Here is a 15,967-nt window from a genome sequence, read left to right as displayed (position 1 = left end):
GGAGTCAGCCCCACCCCAGGGCAGCATCAGCAGGAAACTGATGGGGCACCCAGCCCCCTCCCCCGGGCCCCCCACCCCCAGGGCAGCGCAGAGCCGGGAGACACACTTACTTGTGCAAACTGAGCAGGGTTGTAGAAGGGCACCCCGGCCCCAGGAGGGGCCCCCGCGGGGGTGAGAGCACCAGGAGCCTGGGGAGCACACAGAGGCCATCTCACCCTCTGACCGAGCACAGCGGCTCGGCTTGTTTGCAAGTACAGACACTGTTTCTGAGTAGGCTTTACCACACTTTTGAGGGCGCTACAGAAGCAGGTCAAAGGCACTTATTGCAGAACTACGTTTAATTATTTAACGGGGCTCAGAAAACCAGTAAAACCAGGGCAAGCACGCGCAGCGGTGGGGGAGGGGCGCAGGCACTAGGGATCGCTCCAGGTCTCAGGCGTCCAGCTACAAAATCCAGGGCTCTACTTCACAAACGAACAAGTCCCAGGAAGTCCTTCTGCTGAGCCAAGGGAAAGCTCAGTCCCACAACGCTCGGAGAGTTGGCGTGCTCTTTTATTTCCCATCGAGCCTGACCACGGGACAGCGGCCACCGCCTCACCCTGCCTGGCCTAAAACACTTTCTCCTGCTTGATGAGAAAACAGAACCTGTGACTTTGAAATGCGAGTGTCCTGATTCCAGCTGGCGTATGATGTGCGTGCGTGCGTGCACGCACACACACACACCCCGTGAAACTACGCCTGTGACTAGTCCTTTGAAAAACTCAGTTCAGAAAGAGCACAACCACAGCACTTGTCCCTTCGCTATGGGCATCCTGGAGTCAGTCTGCCCGTGGATGTACCTGGATATTCGACGCCACCCTCCGAGAACCCTGAAAGAAAGGAGCCCCGCGCCCTCAGGCGTGTGACGGCTGAGTGGCGACAGGTGGCGTCAGGGGCCAGGGGCAGAGTGACTGAGCGGCACAGTGATCTCAGGGGAAGGACAAGCCCCGGGCACACGGCCAGCCACAGGTACCTGGTTAAAATGCTGGCTCACTTCCCGTGATAACGAGCTCAGTGAACTACAGCGCGAAAGCTACAAAACAGCAAGAACACAGACACAGACAAACACCAAAGTCAGCGTGCGCGCCGCTGCTCCAGCTGGCAGCTCAGTCCCAACGAGCTGTGCTGCTGCTAGAGTCGATACAGCTCGACAGGGAGAAAGCCTGAAACTCCTGCTTCACGGACGGCTTTTACAGGAAATGCCCCATGCGAGAGGGAGGGTCGCCCGGCCCCGGGCCTTGGACGGCCTGACCTCACACTGCCTGAGGGACGGAGGGGACCCCTGCGGACGAGCGCTCGCAGCCCTCACTCTGGCCCAAGCTCCCAAATGACTCTGCAGACACAAGTGTGCCTTTTTTAGGAAACACAACACTACTCTGGTTCCTTAGTTTCTCAACTGCCCTTTGGCCACCCGGTAACATCGTCTTAGAGAAGCCACTTGGACACCGTGGGCCTCCGAGGCCCAGATTCTCCGCAGACATGCCCCCAGTGCTGCTTACCTCTCCTCCCTGGGGACCATCAAGTCCAGACGCTGGGAGTTCAGGTCCAGGGAGCAACGCCACTGCAGGCCCGAACACCTGCCGGGACAGGGGGGAGGCTGCTACCAGCAAAGGGGTGAGCCGGGGCTCCCACGCGAGGCAGGACCATCCGGGATAGCGGCATGGCCTCCTGGGGGCGCCTTCTGAGGAGCCCTGCAGGTTCTGCACAGACCTGTTACTCCAACCCGTGTCGCACCCTTACTTCCCGGGCACCTGCACCCATGGCGGCCCCGCGACAGGTGCCATGACCCCATCCACCGGGCAGCACCCTGAGGCTAAAAGGAGCTGAGTGACCCTGTCCCCTACCCCCCACCCACTTTTAGCCTTGCCACACCGCTGTGGGATCTCAGTTCCCCAACCAGGGACTGAACCCTCACCGCTCAGGGGAAGTACAGGGTCCTAACCACTGGAGCACCAGTCCCCCCGAAACTTTAAATAGCTAAGGAATGGAGAACCAGGGCTGAAAGTAAGCTCCATCCAACCTCAGATATCAAACTCTAAATGACTGTATTTCACACACATAAAGCAACCCTCTATACGATTAAAATGTCAGCAGGACAGTTCCCAGAGAACATGCACGTGGCCGCCTCTCAGGGAACCTGGAGGCTGACTTCCACTGCCCCCCACGCCCTGCTGTGCGCATGGCTCACCTTGGGATCCGAGGCGGGCTCCGACCTGGCCGGCCCCTCCCTGCTGGCTGCCTCGGGGGACGGCACCTCCTCTGCATCTGTGTGGAGATGGGGGAGGCCCTCACTGTCCACACGGCCCTGGGGCCTGGGGGACTCAGCCCCAGAGGACACGTGCCGCCTGCACCCCCCGCGCAAACATGCCTGCAGACAGCATGGCGGGCCTTGCGCTCTGCATCCACAGCACTCTCCTTGAAAGAGAACCAAGGCCAGGGGACCAGAGGGAGAGCCGAGGTCAGCAGGCCGGGGGCGAACAGCCCTGCTACCCGGGCTGCGTACCTGCGTTTGGGCCCAACAGGTGAGCCGGAATTGGAAGCGGGGCCAGGGGTGCAAAGAGGTCAGTGGGAGCCAGGGTCGGCTCGCTCCGCTGGGGGCCCCCCGGGTTCAGAACGTCCACGTAGCGTGCCCTGGTTCCAGCTGTGACACGGAGAGGAAACAAGGTCATCCCCACGCCATGGCCCCCAGCTCCATTCTCCACATGTCCAGGGAGCATGGGGACCCCACTTCCAGCCCCAGGGAGGCTGGGCCTGATCGGGAGCCTCTCCTGGGGCCTTCTGCTCAGGTGAGGGTCCCACTTCATGCCACGACGCTGCCAGGCTGCCTTTCCGACTGATCGGATCCACCCTGCCCAGGACCACTCACTGCTCCGGAGGACGGCACCCCAACCCCAGACTCATCTTCAGAGAACCAGTCCTCCTCTCGCGGGAGACAAACCCCGCCTGACACACATGTGGTCCTTGCCAGGCTCTGGAGTGTCTATAGGACAAATGGACGACCCAGACGACCTCTAACTTTTGGCTGGGCTTTGTTACCTGCTTTTCTAGAATAGATGTTCACAGTGGGTCTGGGGGGCCCTCCGGGAACAGGGTGGGCAGCTTGTGGAGCCTTGGGAAGGGCAGTTGGAGGCGGGGGCGGAGCCTTCTTCTGTGGAAGGAAAGCCCACTTGGAGATCTGCCACCCCACAGCTCCTGCCCCAGGGAGGGCCTCTCCGCCCGGGGTCCCAGCTCACCTCCTCCTCCGGTTCATTGACGTCCACCCACCGGTTCTTCTTTTCATCCCAGACGATCTGCCAGGGTTGTGAAAAGTAAACAAGAAAACTCAGTAGCACGAGGTGAGCAGACTCAGGCCCCGAGCGCAAGAGGCGTCGGTCCAGGTTCGCCGAGGGCTGAGATGCTCCGTGCAGACAGCTGGACGCCCTGCTGCTGCAGAAGCCCCGGCTCCCCAGGCCCACCTGGCAGGACTCACCGATTTGTTCTTGTCGTCTGGCAAGTAAGCTTCCGTCCTTTTCTTCACAGGCAGCCAGCGAGAGAACCAGGATTCGCTGCTCTGAACAGAGAAACCGCCAGAACAAGCCTAAGGTCATGGCGCTGAGAGAAATGAGCCCAGCACAGCAGGGCGGACCCGCGTGAGCCCCGGAGTGAGGGCCTGCAGGCGCCAGGGCCACAGAGGAAGGGAGCAGACGCCCGGCTGGAGGCAGGAGCGGGCCTGACCCCAGCGGAGTCAGGGCTTCAGTGAAGATGACAGCGCCCTGGGGATGGTGGTGGCCGCACGACAGAACCGCACACTTGGAGGCAGCGGGGGCGGCTAGTGTGACGTGCATTTACCACAATTATAAAAATCGGAGCAGTAATCTGCCTCCTGGAGCTTCTTACACCCAAATGCCAACAACGGGCAGCCTCAGACCATCTCCCCCAGCAGTGGTGACGGCTGGCAAGTCCTTGCAGGCTCCTCAGAACAGGCCCTTGCGCCCCAGACTGGGAGAGGTCAGATGTCAGGGAGATGGGCCTCATCCTGCACACATTGCCCATCACGTCCGCCGCAAAGCAGAGCAGCAGCTCCACAGCCCCACCCCCTCAAACCTGCGGCTGACTCCGGGCCGGGGGGGGGGGGTCCAGTCACCTGCACGGCTCGCCCACATTTTGAATTAAACTTGTCTTTACTTGCGATAGCAGCCATGGGGGCTTCCCTGGTGGCACAGTGGATAGGAATCTGCCTGCCAACGCGGGGGACATGGGTTCCATCTCTCATCCAAGAAGATCCCCTGTGCTGTGGAGCAGCTAAACCCGGGAGCCCCGACTACGGAGCCTGCGCCCTAGAGCCCAAGGGCCCAGCTACTGAAGCCGAGCACCCTGAAGCCCATGCTCCGCAACCAGAGAAGCCACCGCAGGGAGAAGCCTATCCAGCAAAGAGCAGCCTCCACCTGCTGCATCTAGAGAAAGCCTGTGTGCAGCGACCCAAACCCACAGCAACCGGAAATAAACAGTCCAGAAGAGAGACACCAGCCATTCCAGCAGAGTCTGCTGAGCACTAGACTGAGAACCGTGTTCTCCACAAGCCACCACCAAAGGGTAAGAGGCCGCCCAAGGCCGGAGAAAGCGCTCACAACACGCACCTGACAGAACCTGCATCCACGTGAGAAGGACCACCGCCAACGTGAAGACCCCATAACGGATGGGAGGAGACCTGAGCAGCTCCCCACAGACAAGGACGGGGTGGGGAGACGAGCACTCGGAAGGGCGCCATGTCATCACTTGTCAGAGTGTCACTGACCCCAGCACGAGGGCCACCACCACGAGGGCAGAGAATGCAGCCCCAGGGAAGTGGGGCCGGGCTCTTGCCTGCTTGGTGCCGGAAGGCCCACCTGGTAAACCAGCGAGGAGGACTGTCCAGCAGCACACTCTAAAGCTGGACACACAGCTGTCCCATGATGCTGGCATATACCCTCAAGAAAGAAGAGCATTCACCACCACAAGACACAGACAAGACTCGCGTGGCTGTACCCCTTATAAACGCGACTAACGTCCGCTCCTGGGGGAAAGGACGACGGAAGCGTGGCGCGCCCACGACGACACGCTGCACAGCGAGGGCCACTCCTGCATGTGAGCCCCAACCTGAGCGGCAGGCGCAGGCCAGTGCTGGCACCAGCCTCCGAGCGGCTGCAGGGGCCCTGGGCCCGCGGGCCTCGGGGCGGGCAGCATCCCCCACTCTGAGCTGGTGGTTCACACGTGGACACAGACGTACACCACACACACTTCACTGCACAGACACTGCCCTTCCAGAACACGCTGGGCTCCATCTTCACACACACGCGGTCTCCTCGCCTCGGCACCCGTCCCCTGCCCGGCTGGGGCTGTGAGTCACCTTCTTCGGCTCCTTGCTCTCCTTCTTGGTGGCCTGGACAGGTCTCTGCACCTCGGGCGCGGGCGTCAGCGGTGCAGGTGGCTGCAGGGCCTGCGGCGGCGCCTCGGAACCCGGCGAGGTCCTGAAGGAGCCCTGGGGGACACACAGGGGCACTGAGGACGGGGCGGTGTGAGAGGCAGACTGGTTTAGAAAGATGCTCACCCGCAGGCTGAGACAACTGTTTCAATACAGTTACACTGTCACTTTTATTTTCTCAGGGACAGAATATTTTAAAGGTAAAACACACAAGGAGAGTTTCCCAGGACACCAGAAAGAACTGGCTATCTCTAAGAAGCTTCCAGAACACGGCTATAGAAGCGTTGATCCACCCACTCTCCCACCCTTGCTGCTGGGATCACAGCACACAGACAGGGTGCTGTTTAGGTCAGACGCGTCTGATACAATGACTCTTAACTTCAAGGAAAGCACCACACGTTTTACAGACCCTAAAAGAGATGCAGAGATCAGAGAAGTCTCCATTTCAGAGAGCTTAAAACTGACAAGACGGTTTCATCATAGATGCCTATTTCTCCTCCTTAAAAACCTTCCTTTATACCATTACTTTTCTCCGTATTAACCTTTACAATAGTTCTTCATATTTTAAGGATTCAAAGTTTCTCTTTATGAAGTTAATTCAAAAAACGACCTCATAAATTTAAGTGCTATTGATCTACTTACAACTTAAGAAAGAAGAGTTGACGTACTTATTCACCGGGGTTTACAGAAAACAAACAGCATAAAAACAAAAACAAAGCGGGCAAGTACCGTATTAGCAAAGTTCCCACCAAACTCCTCCTCTCCCGGCTCCGAAAGCGAGCTTCTGCCGGGCGTCTCCTGCGGCACTGCCCCTGCCAAGGGAAGCGCGGCTCCAGTGAGCTTGGCGCCGGCGCCCAGGGCAGGTGAGCTCCACGGCCACGCCCGCCGCTGGCGACACACAGTTCCCCCACATGCCCGGCCTCCCGACGTGGCCTTCAGAAACCCAGACTGCGCTGTTCTAAACGTGTAAAAATGAAGCTTCCCCTTTAGAGCAAGGTTGTCCAGGTGGACAGACGGCCAGAGATAGCCCTGTAGGAGGAGGGTCAGCGCGTCCCCTGGGTCACAGGGCTGCTTCCCCCACCCCGGGACACCCACTCCCACCTCCTCCCGGTCGGGATGACTTAGGTTCCTCCCACAGGCACCTCCTTGAAGAGCAAACCCACTCCACTCTGCCCTCAGGACAGCCTCTCTGCAGACCCACCTGCGTCCGCGCTCCTGGCCTCCGGGAGCAGGCAGTCTGTCTCCTGGAGAGGTGGCACCCCAGGTCCAGGATACAGGGCCACAGGGTCAGGCCCAGAGGGCTCTTGAAAGCCAGGTACAGCCCCTGGGGGGCCGTGCACAGGCTCTAGCTCAACAGGAGCCGGCAGCGGCACAGGGAACATGGGCACCTGCGTGGGGATGGCCGCTGGGCCAGCGGGGAGCGCCGAAGGAGCTGCAGGAGACGGTGCAGAAGGGATGGTCTGAGGCCACGTGCTCGCCCCAGGGACTCCACAGGCACGCCTCGTTTACTGGGGGACGGGAGCCCTCCATCTGAGCATGAAGGCTGAGGCTGCCGGGCGTCATGGGGCCTCACTCTGCACGGCGCAGGTTTAAGGCTACAAGAAGCCCCGAGAGCCCAGCGGGTGGCCATCAGGCCCCGCGCAGGCCCCTGCCTTCAAGGCCCTCCCACCCCGCCCAGCCTTCACAGCCCCGGGACGGGAGCGGCTCAGCGAGGGAGGCGGCACCAGGAGGCAGCCACGGGCGCACCTGAGGGCAGCTGCCGCACGTCCTGGCTGAAGAGCTTGGTGCTGGGCGCCGGCGGGGCCGGCAGCGGGTCGTCGGCGCCCAGGCCCGCTGGCTGGGTGGGTCCCGGGCCATCAGGGGGCCCCACCTCAGGGCTCGGTGAGCTGGGGCAGCGCTGGGGGCAGGCTCCGTCCTGCCTCCAGGCCACAGCGCCCTCCTGAGGGAGAAGGGCCTCAGGAGTCTCCCCACCGGACGCCGCCCCCCGCCCCCCGACAGAGGTGCCCCGGGCACTAGCCCCGCCCCCCGCCCCTCCACCCCTCCACCCCCGACAGAGGTGCCCCGAGCACTAGCGCCGCCCCCCGCCCCTCCACCCCTCCACCCCCGACAGAGGTGCCCTGAGCACTGGCGCGGACCCCCGCCCCTCCACCCCCGACAGAGGTGCCCTGAGCACCGGAACCCTCGGCGTGCGCACAGGGCCCCTTCACACCCAGCGCACCTCAACCCGTCTCTCCACGAGCTGCAGCTGGACCAGCCAGGCGGGCTCTGCAGACGCCTCCTCCTCCGGCTTCTCCTTTAGCTGAGGGTCAAAGAGGCGCAACTGGGAGGCGACCTGGAAACATGGAGATATAGGCTCTGTTCCCACAGAAGACGCCCGCCAAACCCGCTGGGGCCTGGACACAAGCCAGACTGCACACGCAGCTTTCCTCCACCAGGGGGACCCGAGTGGCACTTGCTGGACCATCCATGACTGGGTAAGTGTGAGGAGAGGACCTGGGACCGTCCTGGACTGTGCACGCGTGAGGAGAGGACCGGGGATGTCAGCACCCCCTATACTGGCCGTAGAGGCCACAACCCTGGACAGATCCTGGGGGCCTGAGCCCACCTCCACTGGACTCTACTCGCCGAGGTGCCCCCACCCTAGGCGCACTCACGCTGTCTCTGGGGGGCAGTGGGGGGAGCGGACAGCAAGTCTGGCCTCGTGGTAACGGCTGGAGCCGTGAGGCAGAGATGAGGGCTCGGGAGCCCGTTTGTGTGGCTCCTGTGACTCTGAGAGCTTCCCTGGCAAAACTCCTGTCACAAGAGCGCGGGTTCAGTGCCACCTCCAGGCAGAGGAACACGCGGACGCCGGGTGCCGGCAGGGCGCCGTGTGCTGTCTCACGGAGCAGGAAGCTGGGGCTGTGGGGCCACAGCCAGGACTCAGCCCAGAGAGGCCCCCGGTGCCAAGTGCGAGGCTGGGGTGCCCGGGTACGTGGGCCTCCTGCAAGCGGGCCCTTCTCACGCCAAAGCTCCCAAGGGCCCTGTGCTGAGGTGCTCCCCCACAAGAGTGTGCAGGACTCGTCTGGGTCGGGAGATCTGAGCGCTGTGTGACTGTGGCCCCCGAGGGCCCCCGGGCTGGGGGGGCGTCACCTGCACCAGCTGGCGGAGCAGCACCGGCGAGTGTCTGTGGGGCTGCGCCAGGACACTCTTGGCGATCGCCTCGCAGTAGTGGAAGGCCTGCGCGGCCAGCCCCATCTCGGCCAAGCGGCAGCAGTAGATGAACTTGAACACCTGAGACAGACAGACAGACGAGCTCAGCGGTGCTTGAGCTGCCCGGGGCCGCCCCTGCCCTGGCCCTTCCATCCTTTCTCTGCGCTCTCCACGCCCCCCGCCCCACCTGCTCACAGCAGAGCCAGGTCCCTTCCCCCAGTAAGTTTAGATCAGAGTACACAACTAAGCTTCTGAGAAACTCACAGCCCGGAACACAGCCGTCAGCGTTCCCAGCCACGGAGTGAGCACGGGGCACCGCCACGCCTGTGCCGTGACAACGGCCTCTGGGGAGCCCACCACTGCGCTCACCCTGCTCAGCTGGCACCCACATGCCACGCCGTTTCACACACGCACGCACAGTCCCGTCAGGTACCACCCTCCCCGAAACACTGTCCACAGCTGATAGGAAAGAACTTGCAACCAAACAGTGGAAGTTCTCAATACTTAAGAATACTGAGAACCAAACCACAGTCAGAACTCTGAATGTGACAGGCTTCCGTTCCCGAGAGTTACTGGTTAAGACCTCCTCGAGATCTCCAAACCCGTTTCACGCTTTTTGTTTCTCTGAATAAAACCCGTAATAGCTACAGCCTTGTGAACACTGACCAGGCCCACCCCCAGGAGCGCGCTGGAGTCCGGGCCCACCTGGAAGCTGGGAGGGGAGCAGGCCTGCGCCCCCAGGGACTGCGCGTACTCATAGGCTTCTGTCCTCTGGATCGCTTCGTTGGTCGCGAACTTTGAAAATGGCAAACTGTGGACAGGCATCGTGTCACGCCAGAGCGGGCCCCCTGGAAGCCGAAGGGCCAGCACACAAGGCACCACGCGTGCAGCTCCCTCTGCTGCGGGAGGCCTTGTCCCTCCTAAGGGACGCTGGCGCCACTACGCTGACATGTCCCTTACCTGTGGTTTGACCCAATTAAGACGAGCTTTGTGGTCTTTTTGGTGTACACCCCAAATCCGACCTGGGCCATGAGGTAGCAGAAGTGCGCGGCGTCGAGGAGCCCTTTGGAGGCTGAGGGGAGAGAAAGCAGGCGGGCTCGGGCTCCGGGACAGCACCCCGCTCCCAGGGACACATAGACGCCCCAGACGGAGAGACAGTCTCGGGCTGGAGCACCAAGGCCAGGGGCCCTCCGCGACCTACCCAGGGTGTCGCCCATCGCGGCCACGGCTCGAGACTCCACGTCCACGTTGCTGCTCAGGTTGGACAAGATCATGGCCAGGTGTGGCCGCCAGTCTCCCCACTTCTCATCCCCACAGCACTGAAACCAGAAGCAAGCAGAGAACCCTCAGCCACAGGACACCCAGCTCTGCAGGGCTCGAGCACGTGGGTTTGAGGAGGAAGCAGGCACGGGACGGCAGCGTGGGAGCGGGCTCTGCGCAGAGGCCGAGCTGAGGCGCCATCAGGACCCACTGACCGTGGACGCGGCCGGCATCCGCCCTGACATCAGCTGGTAGACGGTCTGCAGGGGGTCGTTTATCGGAAGGCTGTTGGCGAACCTGAGCAGACGTAAAAAGAGGAAGCTCAGCCAGTTCAGCAAACAAGACACAGAACAAGCCTGGTCTCACCTCCGCCCATCTGGTGACTGGCCTGATGCTTGACCTGGGCCAAACGTACACACCAGAGTTTTTGAAAGGCTGCAGTAGAGAGAGACTACAGAATTCATTGAGATTTTATAGAATTAAACTCTGCAGTCGACAGAAACAGTTAAATCCCTCAGCCACACCACCCAAGGAGGAGGGCCCAGGCAACCTGCAGCCAGATGTGGCAGACGGGCCTCCCCAGCTTCCTCCGCCAGGAGCTCGGGCCTGTAGGCTCCCCAGACAGCAGGAGGCCGGGCCGTGGCCTACGGGCACGCCCACAGCTGCGCCGCGGCAGGACTCCTCACCTAGTCATGACTCTGGCGTGTGTCCGGCTGTCCATCTTACTGGCGAGTAACAAGGCGTGACCCCATAAGCCGCTCTTCATTGCAGACTCTAAGGCGTCCTGCAAAGCATAGAGAGTGTGTCTCAACCCTGAGAAGGACAGGGGCCCTGGCGCATGCGCCGTGGGGAGCGAGCAGAGGGTGCAACTGCAGGTGAAAAACCAAGCGGACGGGAGGCCGCGAGACCCGTGCCCCGCTCAGAGGCGCAGAGAAGCTGGGCTCCACGCCTCCCCCTGGTCGGAGCCCCTGCAGGAGGCTGTGGAGGCGCCCTGCTTTGGCAGCATCGGCCCAGGGCACACATGCTGTTGGGACCAGGCCAGTGGGGCAGCAGCACTGCCGTCCCCTCTGCTGTGACCGAGGCCTCGAGGCTGCTGACTCCCCAGGCCCAGAATGACCCCTGGCCCTGGGCATCTGCCCGGCACCAGCAGGCCCCCTTCTGCAAATAACCTGGGCCTCAATTCAGAAAACTTCTGACCAAGAGGCAAAAAGGTTTCAATAGAGACAAACAGTAATTACATGAACAGGTTGGGGGATTTCCATCAGCTGTAAGCTGCCTATGTCAAGATCATTTCCTTACTGTACTAAGCGTTCCACTGGGACCCCGGTCTGCACTGCCCGGTGCCTGCACGGAGCCAGCGCAAGGTGTGTCCCCAAGGCGCCGCTCCACTCCAGCGCGGGGCCCGCCCGCTCACGGCAGCGATGGTGCGGTCCCCCCAACTGCACCAGGACACGCGGATGTTGTCCTGTGCACGTGTTCACCCCGAGCCACACCACACTCAGCAGGGGCACAGCCCAGGCTCAAGCCTGCTCATCTGCCGAGTGACTCAACATGGAACCAGCAGCTCTGACCACAAGCAGCGCTCAGGATAAGCCACCGTTCGCACCTTCAGAGACGACACGCCAGCGGGGGTCACTCACCTTCTTGCGGCCGTAGAGCAGCAGCTCCCGGAACCGCTCCGTGTCCTTCTCGAGGGTGCTGGCGGCCTGACTGTCCGTGAGGAACGAGAGCTGGGCCTCGCCGGACTCCTCCTCCTCCACCTGCTCCATGGCCTCGTTGGTGAAATCGATCAGGTTGGCCTCATTCGGCGACTTCCCAGGAAGCCAAACGGTTTGGTGGTCTCGTAACAAGAGCTCTGCAATGTCTGTGCCCACCACGGTCTGCGAGGGCCAGGAGGGAGAGCAGGCTCAACCACAGACAGACCCTCTGAGGGGACAAGACCATCCCAGCCTTGGTTAGGGAGGGGCCGTCAGACCAACTCGGGCGCAGAGCTGCTCCCCCCTCGCTGGGAGCAACACGGCACACGGCACATGCTGGGCAGGCCAACAATGGGGAGGCCAAACCTCCCTTTACCCCAAGCCACGCGCCCTGCTGGACTCCTGCTTCCTGGGGGACGCCCTGGACGGGAACGCCTGGCCCAGAAATCCTGCCTGACCTTCCTGGTGGCCAAGGACCCCTGGACTAGAGCCGACGAGAAGGGATGCTCTAGGAGGGAGACACGTACCCCGTTCTGCCTGCACAGCAGGACGATAAAGCTCCAGAGGAGACTCGCAGACTCTTTGTCTATTAAATTTTCATTCTGCAAACACTTTGTAGCCTTGTTCTGTGCAAAATTAATAACATCCACTTTATGGGTGTCATCTCTGCAAAAAGAACACACACTCAGTGAACAGCAGCCGCTGCGCCTGCCAGGCTGTGCTCAGCACGGCCAGCGGACGGGCGCCGAGAACGCTTCTGTGGGCACGTACTTGCCGAGAGGTCCTGGGAAGGCCCGCATCTCCTCCTGCTCCGGTGTGTGCTGCAGCAAGGTCTAGGCAGGGACAGGAGAGGGATGGGGAGAGCGGTTCATGCGGGGGGCGCAGCACCGCCCGGCCCAGCCCATGTCTGCTGGCCACATTGGCAGACAGAGCTACGGACACCGTCCTGGGGACGGGCTGTCCCCCCATGGGGGCGGCACCTCTGTCACTGAGCGTGGGCAAGCCAGCTCTGCGACAGTGACTTCCAAACTTTACTTAAGCAGTGAGACCCCTTCCTCCTGCCCAGACTCTGACGCAGGGCCTGGATACACACGATGGAAGAGGCCTGCCAGGCTGGAGTGCCCCACACTAGCCCCCGAGGTCGTTAAGCACCTCTGCCCACTCTCCAGATCACTGGTAAAATGAGCTTTTATAGAGCCTTCCCTTCAAAATCAGAAAATCAAACAACAACAAAAAATGAACACAGGATAATACCAAGTCTAACACGAAAGTGAAAAAATGAAGCCGCTCAGTCGTGTCCGACTCTTTGCGACCCCGTGGACTGTAGCCACCAGGTTCCTCCGTCCATGGGATTCTCCAGGCAAGAATACTGGAGTGGGGTGCCATTTCCTTCTCCAGGGGATCTTCCCGACACAGGGAACGAACCACAAAACCCCCCAAAATTCTTACTAACAAAATATTGACTTCTGGGAGGAAACATAGACGACAGAACAGAACCAGAATACCATCTCCTAATATCGCCTTTTCAGGCAGCGACACGAAAGGTGAAGATGACAGGCTGCAAAGCAGGTTTTCGGGGTGGGGGGCGCTGAATGATGACACGGAACCACTCCCCACGGAATTACCTCCATGCTGTGAATTTCAACCAGTGCAGGCTGTCCTTCTGAAGGCAGGTTTGGAATCACTTTGATGAGCTGGCCCCCAGGACCAAACCTGGCACAGACGTGAGGCACCGAGAACTTCTCGGGAGAAGAGGGTCTCGACGGAGCTACACGGGGATCAAGTGAGAGAGCCGCCAGCTTGCCACTGCTTAAAGCTTCCCAACTAGGTCAACAGCTCGGACTTCTAAGGCACTCAGACAGCCGGAATCACAGACTATCCAGATCAGCTGACTTTCAACTATTAAACATCCCATTTAAAAGGAGAACTTACGTGTGGGTCACACAAATCATTAAAAACGAGCAGTTTCTCCTCTAAAATGAAAAGGTTCCTTTAAAAGCCATCAGGACGCACTGTGTTGTTAAAACAGAAGCCTGCTCAGGTGGCCCCCGCGTGCTCCTCACAGCTGCGACCTTAGAGCGGCATCGGTGCAGCGAGGCAACGACACCGAGAGTGGGACACCACAGGCAAGCAGGGAGGGAGGCCTCCAAGCACAGAACATGCAAGAAAGGCCACCAGTTACCTCTTATACTGTTTGTTCTCAAACTTCACATACTTGTCCAGTTTCCCAGGAAACAGCACGTGATCAAGTATCTCAAAGGAGCACTGAGGTGCAGCGCGTGCCATAAGGAAATGGTCAGGAGCTTTTCAAGGAGAACTAGGCTTCCTCTAAGAGCCACGCACCCGTGCGGCCAGCCTTGGTGGGGGGATGGGGGTGGTGCTGTCCCTCCACGTGGGGAGCTAACTGGGCAGGAAGCCTGAAGGCAGCGCTGCGCTGAAGTGGATGTAACGGACAGGCCAGCAGCTCCCAGGCCTGTGGACCAAACTGCAGCCCCAGGGATGCAAGCGGCACAGCGTGGCAAGAGTCGCCCCTCAGGACGGGCACGCTGGGCATAGCGCCCTCGCGTGGCGAGAGCCACCCCTCAGGGCACACTGGGCACAGCACCCTTGCATGGCAGGGAAGCCCAGGCCTGACCATCACCAGTTCCTCCCTGAGTCGTAACTCAGCCCCTCTCTCACTGCGGGCACAAACGCTGATCCCAGGAGCTCCTGGGCCGCTCTGCGCCGTGTGCACCCAGGGCCTCGCCACACACACCTTGCTCCACGGAGGGCCAGCTGGCCTCGGTGGGGTAGCCGTACTCTGGAAAGCCTGGCGCGCCGTGGAAGTCGCTCCCGTAGGGGCCGTAGGCGTAATCGCCATGGAAGGAGCCCGGCGGCGGGGGCACCTCGTAGGACCCGGAGGGCACGTTGTGACTCCGGTACACCTGACTCTTTGGGAGCACAAAGCAGACAGGTGAAGCCCCTTCGCTGCCCACGTGACCCCAGGTGGCCCTGGAGCCCGCCCCTGCCTACCTGTTGGGAGTGGGCGCTGAAGCTGCTGCGGCGGCTCTGCAGGCTGGGCGCACTGCGCAGGCTCCGTGCCGAATGCTCACTGTGCTCGCTGCGCCGGTCTGCCTCCTCCCCGTAAGGGTCCCGGGGTGGCTCGGGCTCATCGTCAAAGCTCCCGGTAAAGCGGGGGTCATACCTGTAGCGGTCGTCGTATTTCTCGGGCCTGGAGGAGATGGCAGGCAGAGGCAAGGCTATGTTGCACACGGCTGAGGCGCCCAGGGTCTTGACCCCAGGAATGACACTCGCCAGAGCCCACACTGTAGCGGGGTCACTGCACCCAAGGCCAAGTTCAGGCCCTGCCTGAGACCAAGAGACACAGGCTGGGGGTCCATTCCAAGGCAGTCACACCTCTCACGGACCCGCGAAGAGGCTGAACTGACTCCCGGCGCTGTTCTAAGGTCAGTTCCCCTCCAAAAGCCCGAAGAAAGAACCTCCAGTTCACCCTCCTCTGACAGTGACAGGTGCCTGGGAGCCAGACGCGACCGCAGCTCTCGAGCGGATAGCAGGACCCGAGAGCAAAGGCCCGGCTGACTTGCGGCCCACCCTGCGTGCTGGAGTCTGTTCTGCCCACCCTGTGCGCTGGAGTCTGTCCTGCCCACCCTGCGCGCTGGAGTCTGTCCTGCCCACCCTGCGCGCTGGAGTCTGTCCTGCCCACCCTGCGCGCTGGAGTCTGTCCTGCCCACTGGAGTCTGTCCTGCCCACCCTGCGCGCTGGAGTCTGTCCTGCCCACCCTGCGCGCTGGAGTCTGTCCTGCCCACCCTGCGCGCTGGAGTCTGTCCTGCCCACCCTGCGCGCTGGAGTCTGTCCTGCCCACCCTGCGCGCTGGAGTCTGTTCTGCCCACCTGTCGCCACAGGCATAGCCCTCCTTCCTGCACGAGTCGTACTCCGCGTCGTGCCAGTACCTCCGGTCATAGGAACGGGGGTCCCTGAACCGGGAGCTGTAGTAGAGCCGATCCCAGCGACCTGGGTCTACAAGGAGATCCCCAGGTCAGTACAACGTGAAAGAGACATTCCTCTGGCTGCCACTGGAGAAACCAGGCCATCCCAGGACTGAAGGATGCTCCTAGCCTCCAAGAGGAACCAAACTCTCCACCCGAAAAGCAGCACGACCCTGGGGATCATGAACTTGAGGCACGAGAGGATCCGGCGTGTCTTCCTCAAAGCCCACTGGCTAAACTCAACACATGATTAAAAAAGGTCATTCATCTCTTTTCTCTAATGTGGTCCAAAGAGCTTTAAGAAATACTCTCAAGGGATGAACAAGGTCCTATTGCATAGTACGTGGAACTATACC

At 61.1% G+C, this 15,967-nt stretch overlaps 1 protein-coding gene across 5 annotated transcripts in view; it reads right to left on the bottom strand.

Moving 5' to 3' along the window:
- Window positions 1–15,967, bottom strand: part of SEC16A (SEC16 homolog A, endoplasmic reticulum export factor) — a 31,082-nt gene that overhangs the window by 2,083 nt on the left and 13,032 nt on the right. For 3 of the 5 annotated variants that reach the window (XM_069579872.1, XM_069579876.1, XM_069579873.1), the window contains exons 5-30: window positions 15,516–15,642; window positions 14,638–14,836; window positions 14,381–14,555; window positions 13,251–13,393; window positions 12,397–12,458; window positions 12,153–12,291; window positions 11,569–11,808; window positions 10,615–10,712; window positions 10,144–10,225; window positions 9,870–9,987; window positions 9,629–9,740; window positions 9,374–9,479; window positions 8,609–8,749; window positions 7,698–7,811; window positions 7,226–7,418; window positions 6,681–6,911; window positions 6,209–6,291; window positions 5,405–5,536; window positions 3,509–3,589; window positions 3,273–3,329; window positions 3,076–3,187; window positions 2,543–2,680; window positions 2,228–2,304; window positions 1,539–1,616; window positions 1,013–1,072; window positions 111–188 (exon numbers count right to left, since the gene is read on the bottom strand). In XM_069579872.1, the coding sequence (XP_069435973.1) occupies window positions 111–188; window positions 1,013–1,072; window positions 1,539–1,616; window positions 2,228–2,304; window positions 2,543–2,680; window positions 3,076–3,187; window positions 3,273–3,329; window positions 3,509–3,589; window positions 5,405–5,536; window positions 6,209–6,291; window positions 6,681–6,911; window positions 7,226–7,418; window positions 7,698–7,811; window positions 8,609–8,749; window positions 9,374–9,479; window positions 9,629–9,740; window positions 9,870–9,987; window positions 10,144–10,225; window positions 10,615–10,712; window positions 11,569–11,808; window positions 12,153–12,291; window positions 12,397–12,458; window positions 13,251–13,393; window positions 14,381–14,555; window positions 14,638–14,836; window positions 15,516–15,642 (3,176 nt within the window). Of the gene's footprint in view, window positions 1–110; window positions 189–320; window positions 627–1,012; window positions 1,073–1,538; window positions 1,617–2,227; window positions 2,305–2,542; window positions 2,681–3,075; window positions 3,188–3,272; window positions 3,330–3,508; window positions 3,590–5,404; window positions 5,537–6,208; window positions 6,292–6,680; window positions 6,912–7,225; window positions 7,419–7,697; window positions 7,812–8,608; window positions 8,750–9,373; window positions 9,480–9,628; window positions 9,741–9,869; window positions 9,988–10,143; window positions 10,226–10,614; window positions 10,713–11,568; window positions 11,809–12,152; window positions 12,292–12,396; window positions 12,459–13,250; window positions 13,394–14,380; window positions 14,556–14,637; window positions 14,837–15,515; window positions 15,643–15,967 lie in introns of those variants that run through there. The other 2 variants (XM_069579875.1, XM_069579874.1) reach the window with 2 other exon arrangements.

The sequence above is a fragment of the Ovis canadensis genome, chromosome 3, assembly GCF_042477335.2.
Source record: "Ovis canadensis isolate MfBH-ARS-UI-01 breed Bighorn chromosome 3, ARS-UI_OviCan_v2, whole genome shotgun sequence".
In the NCBI taxonomy this organism is placed as follows: domain Eukaryota; kingdom Metazoa; phylum Chordata; class Mammalia; order Artiodactyla; family Bovidae; genus Ovis; species Ovis canadensis.
The sequence above is the reverse complement of the archived record's forward strand: the minus strand, read 5'-3'. Positions and strand labels throughout refer to the sequence as shown.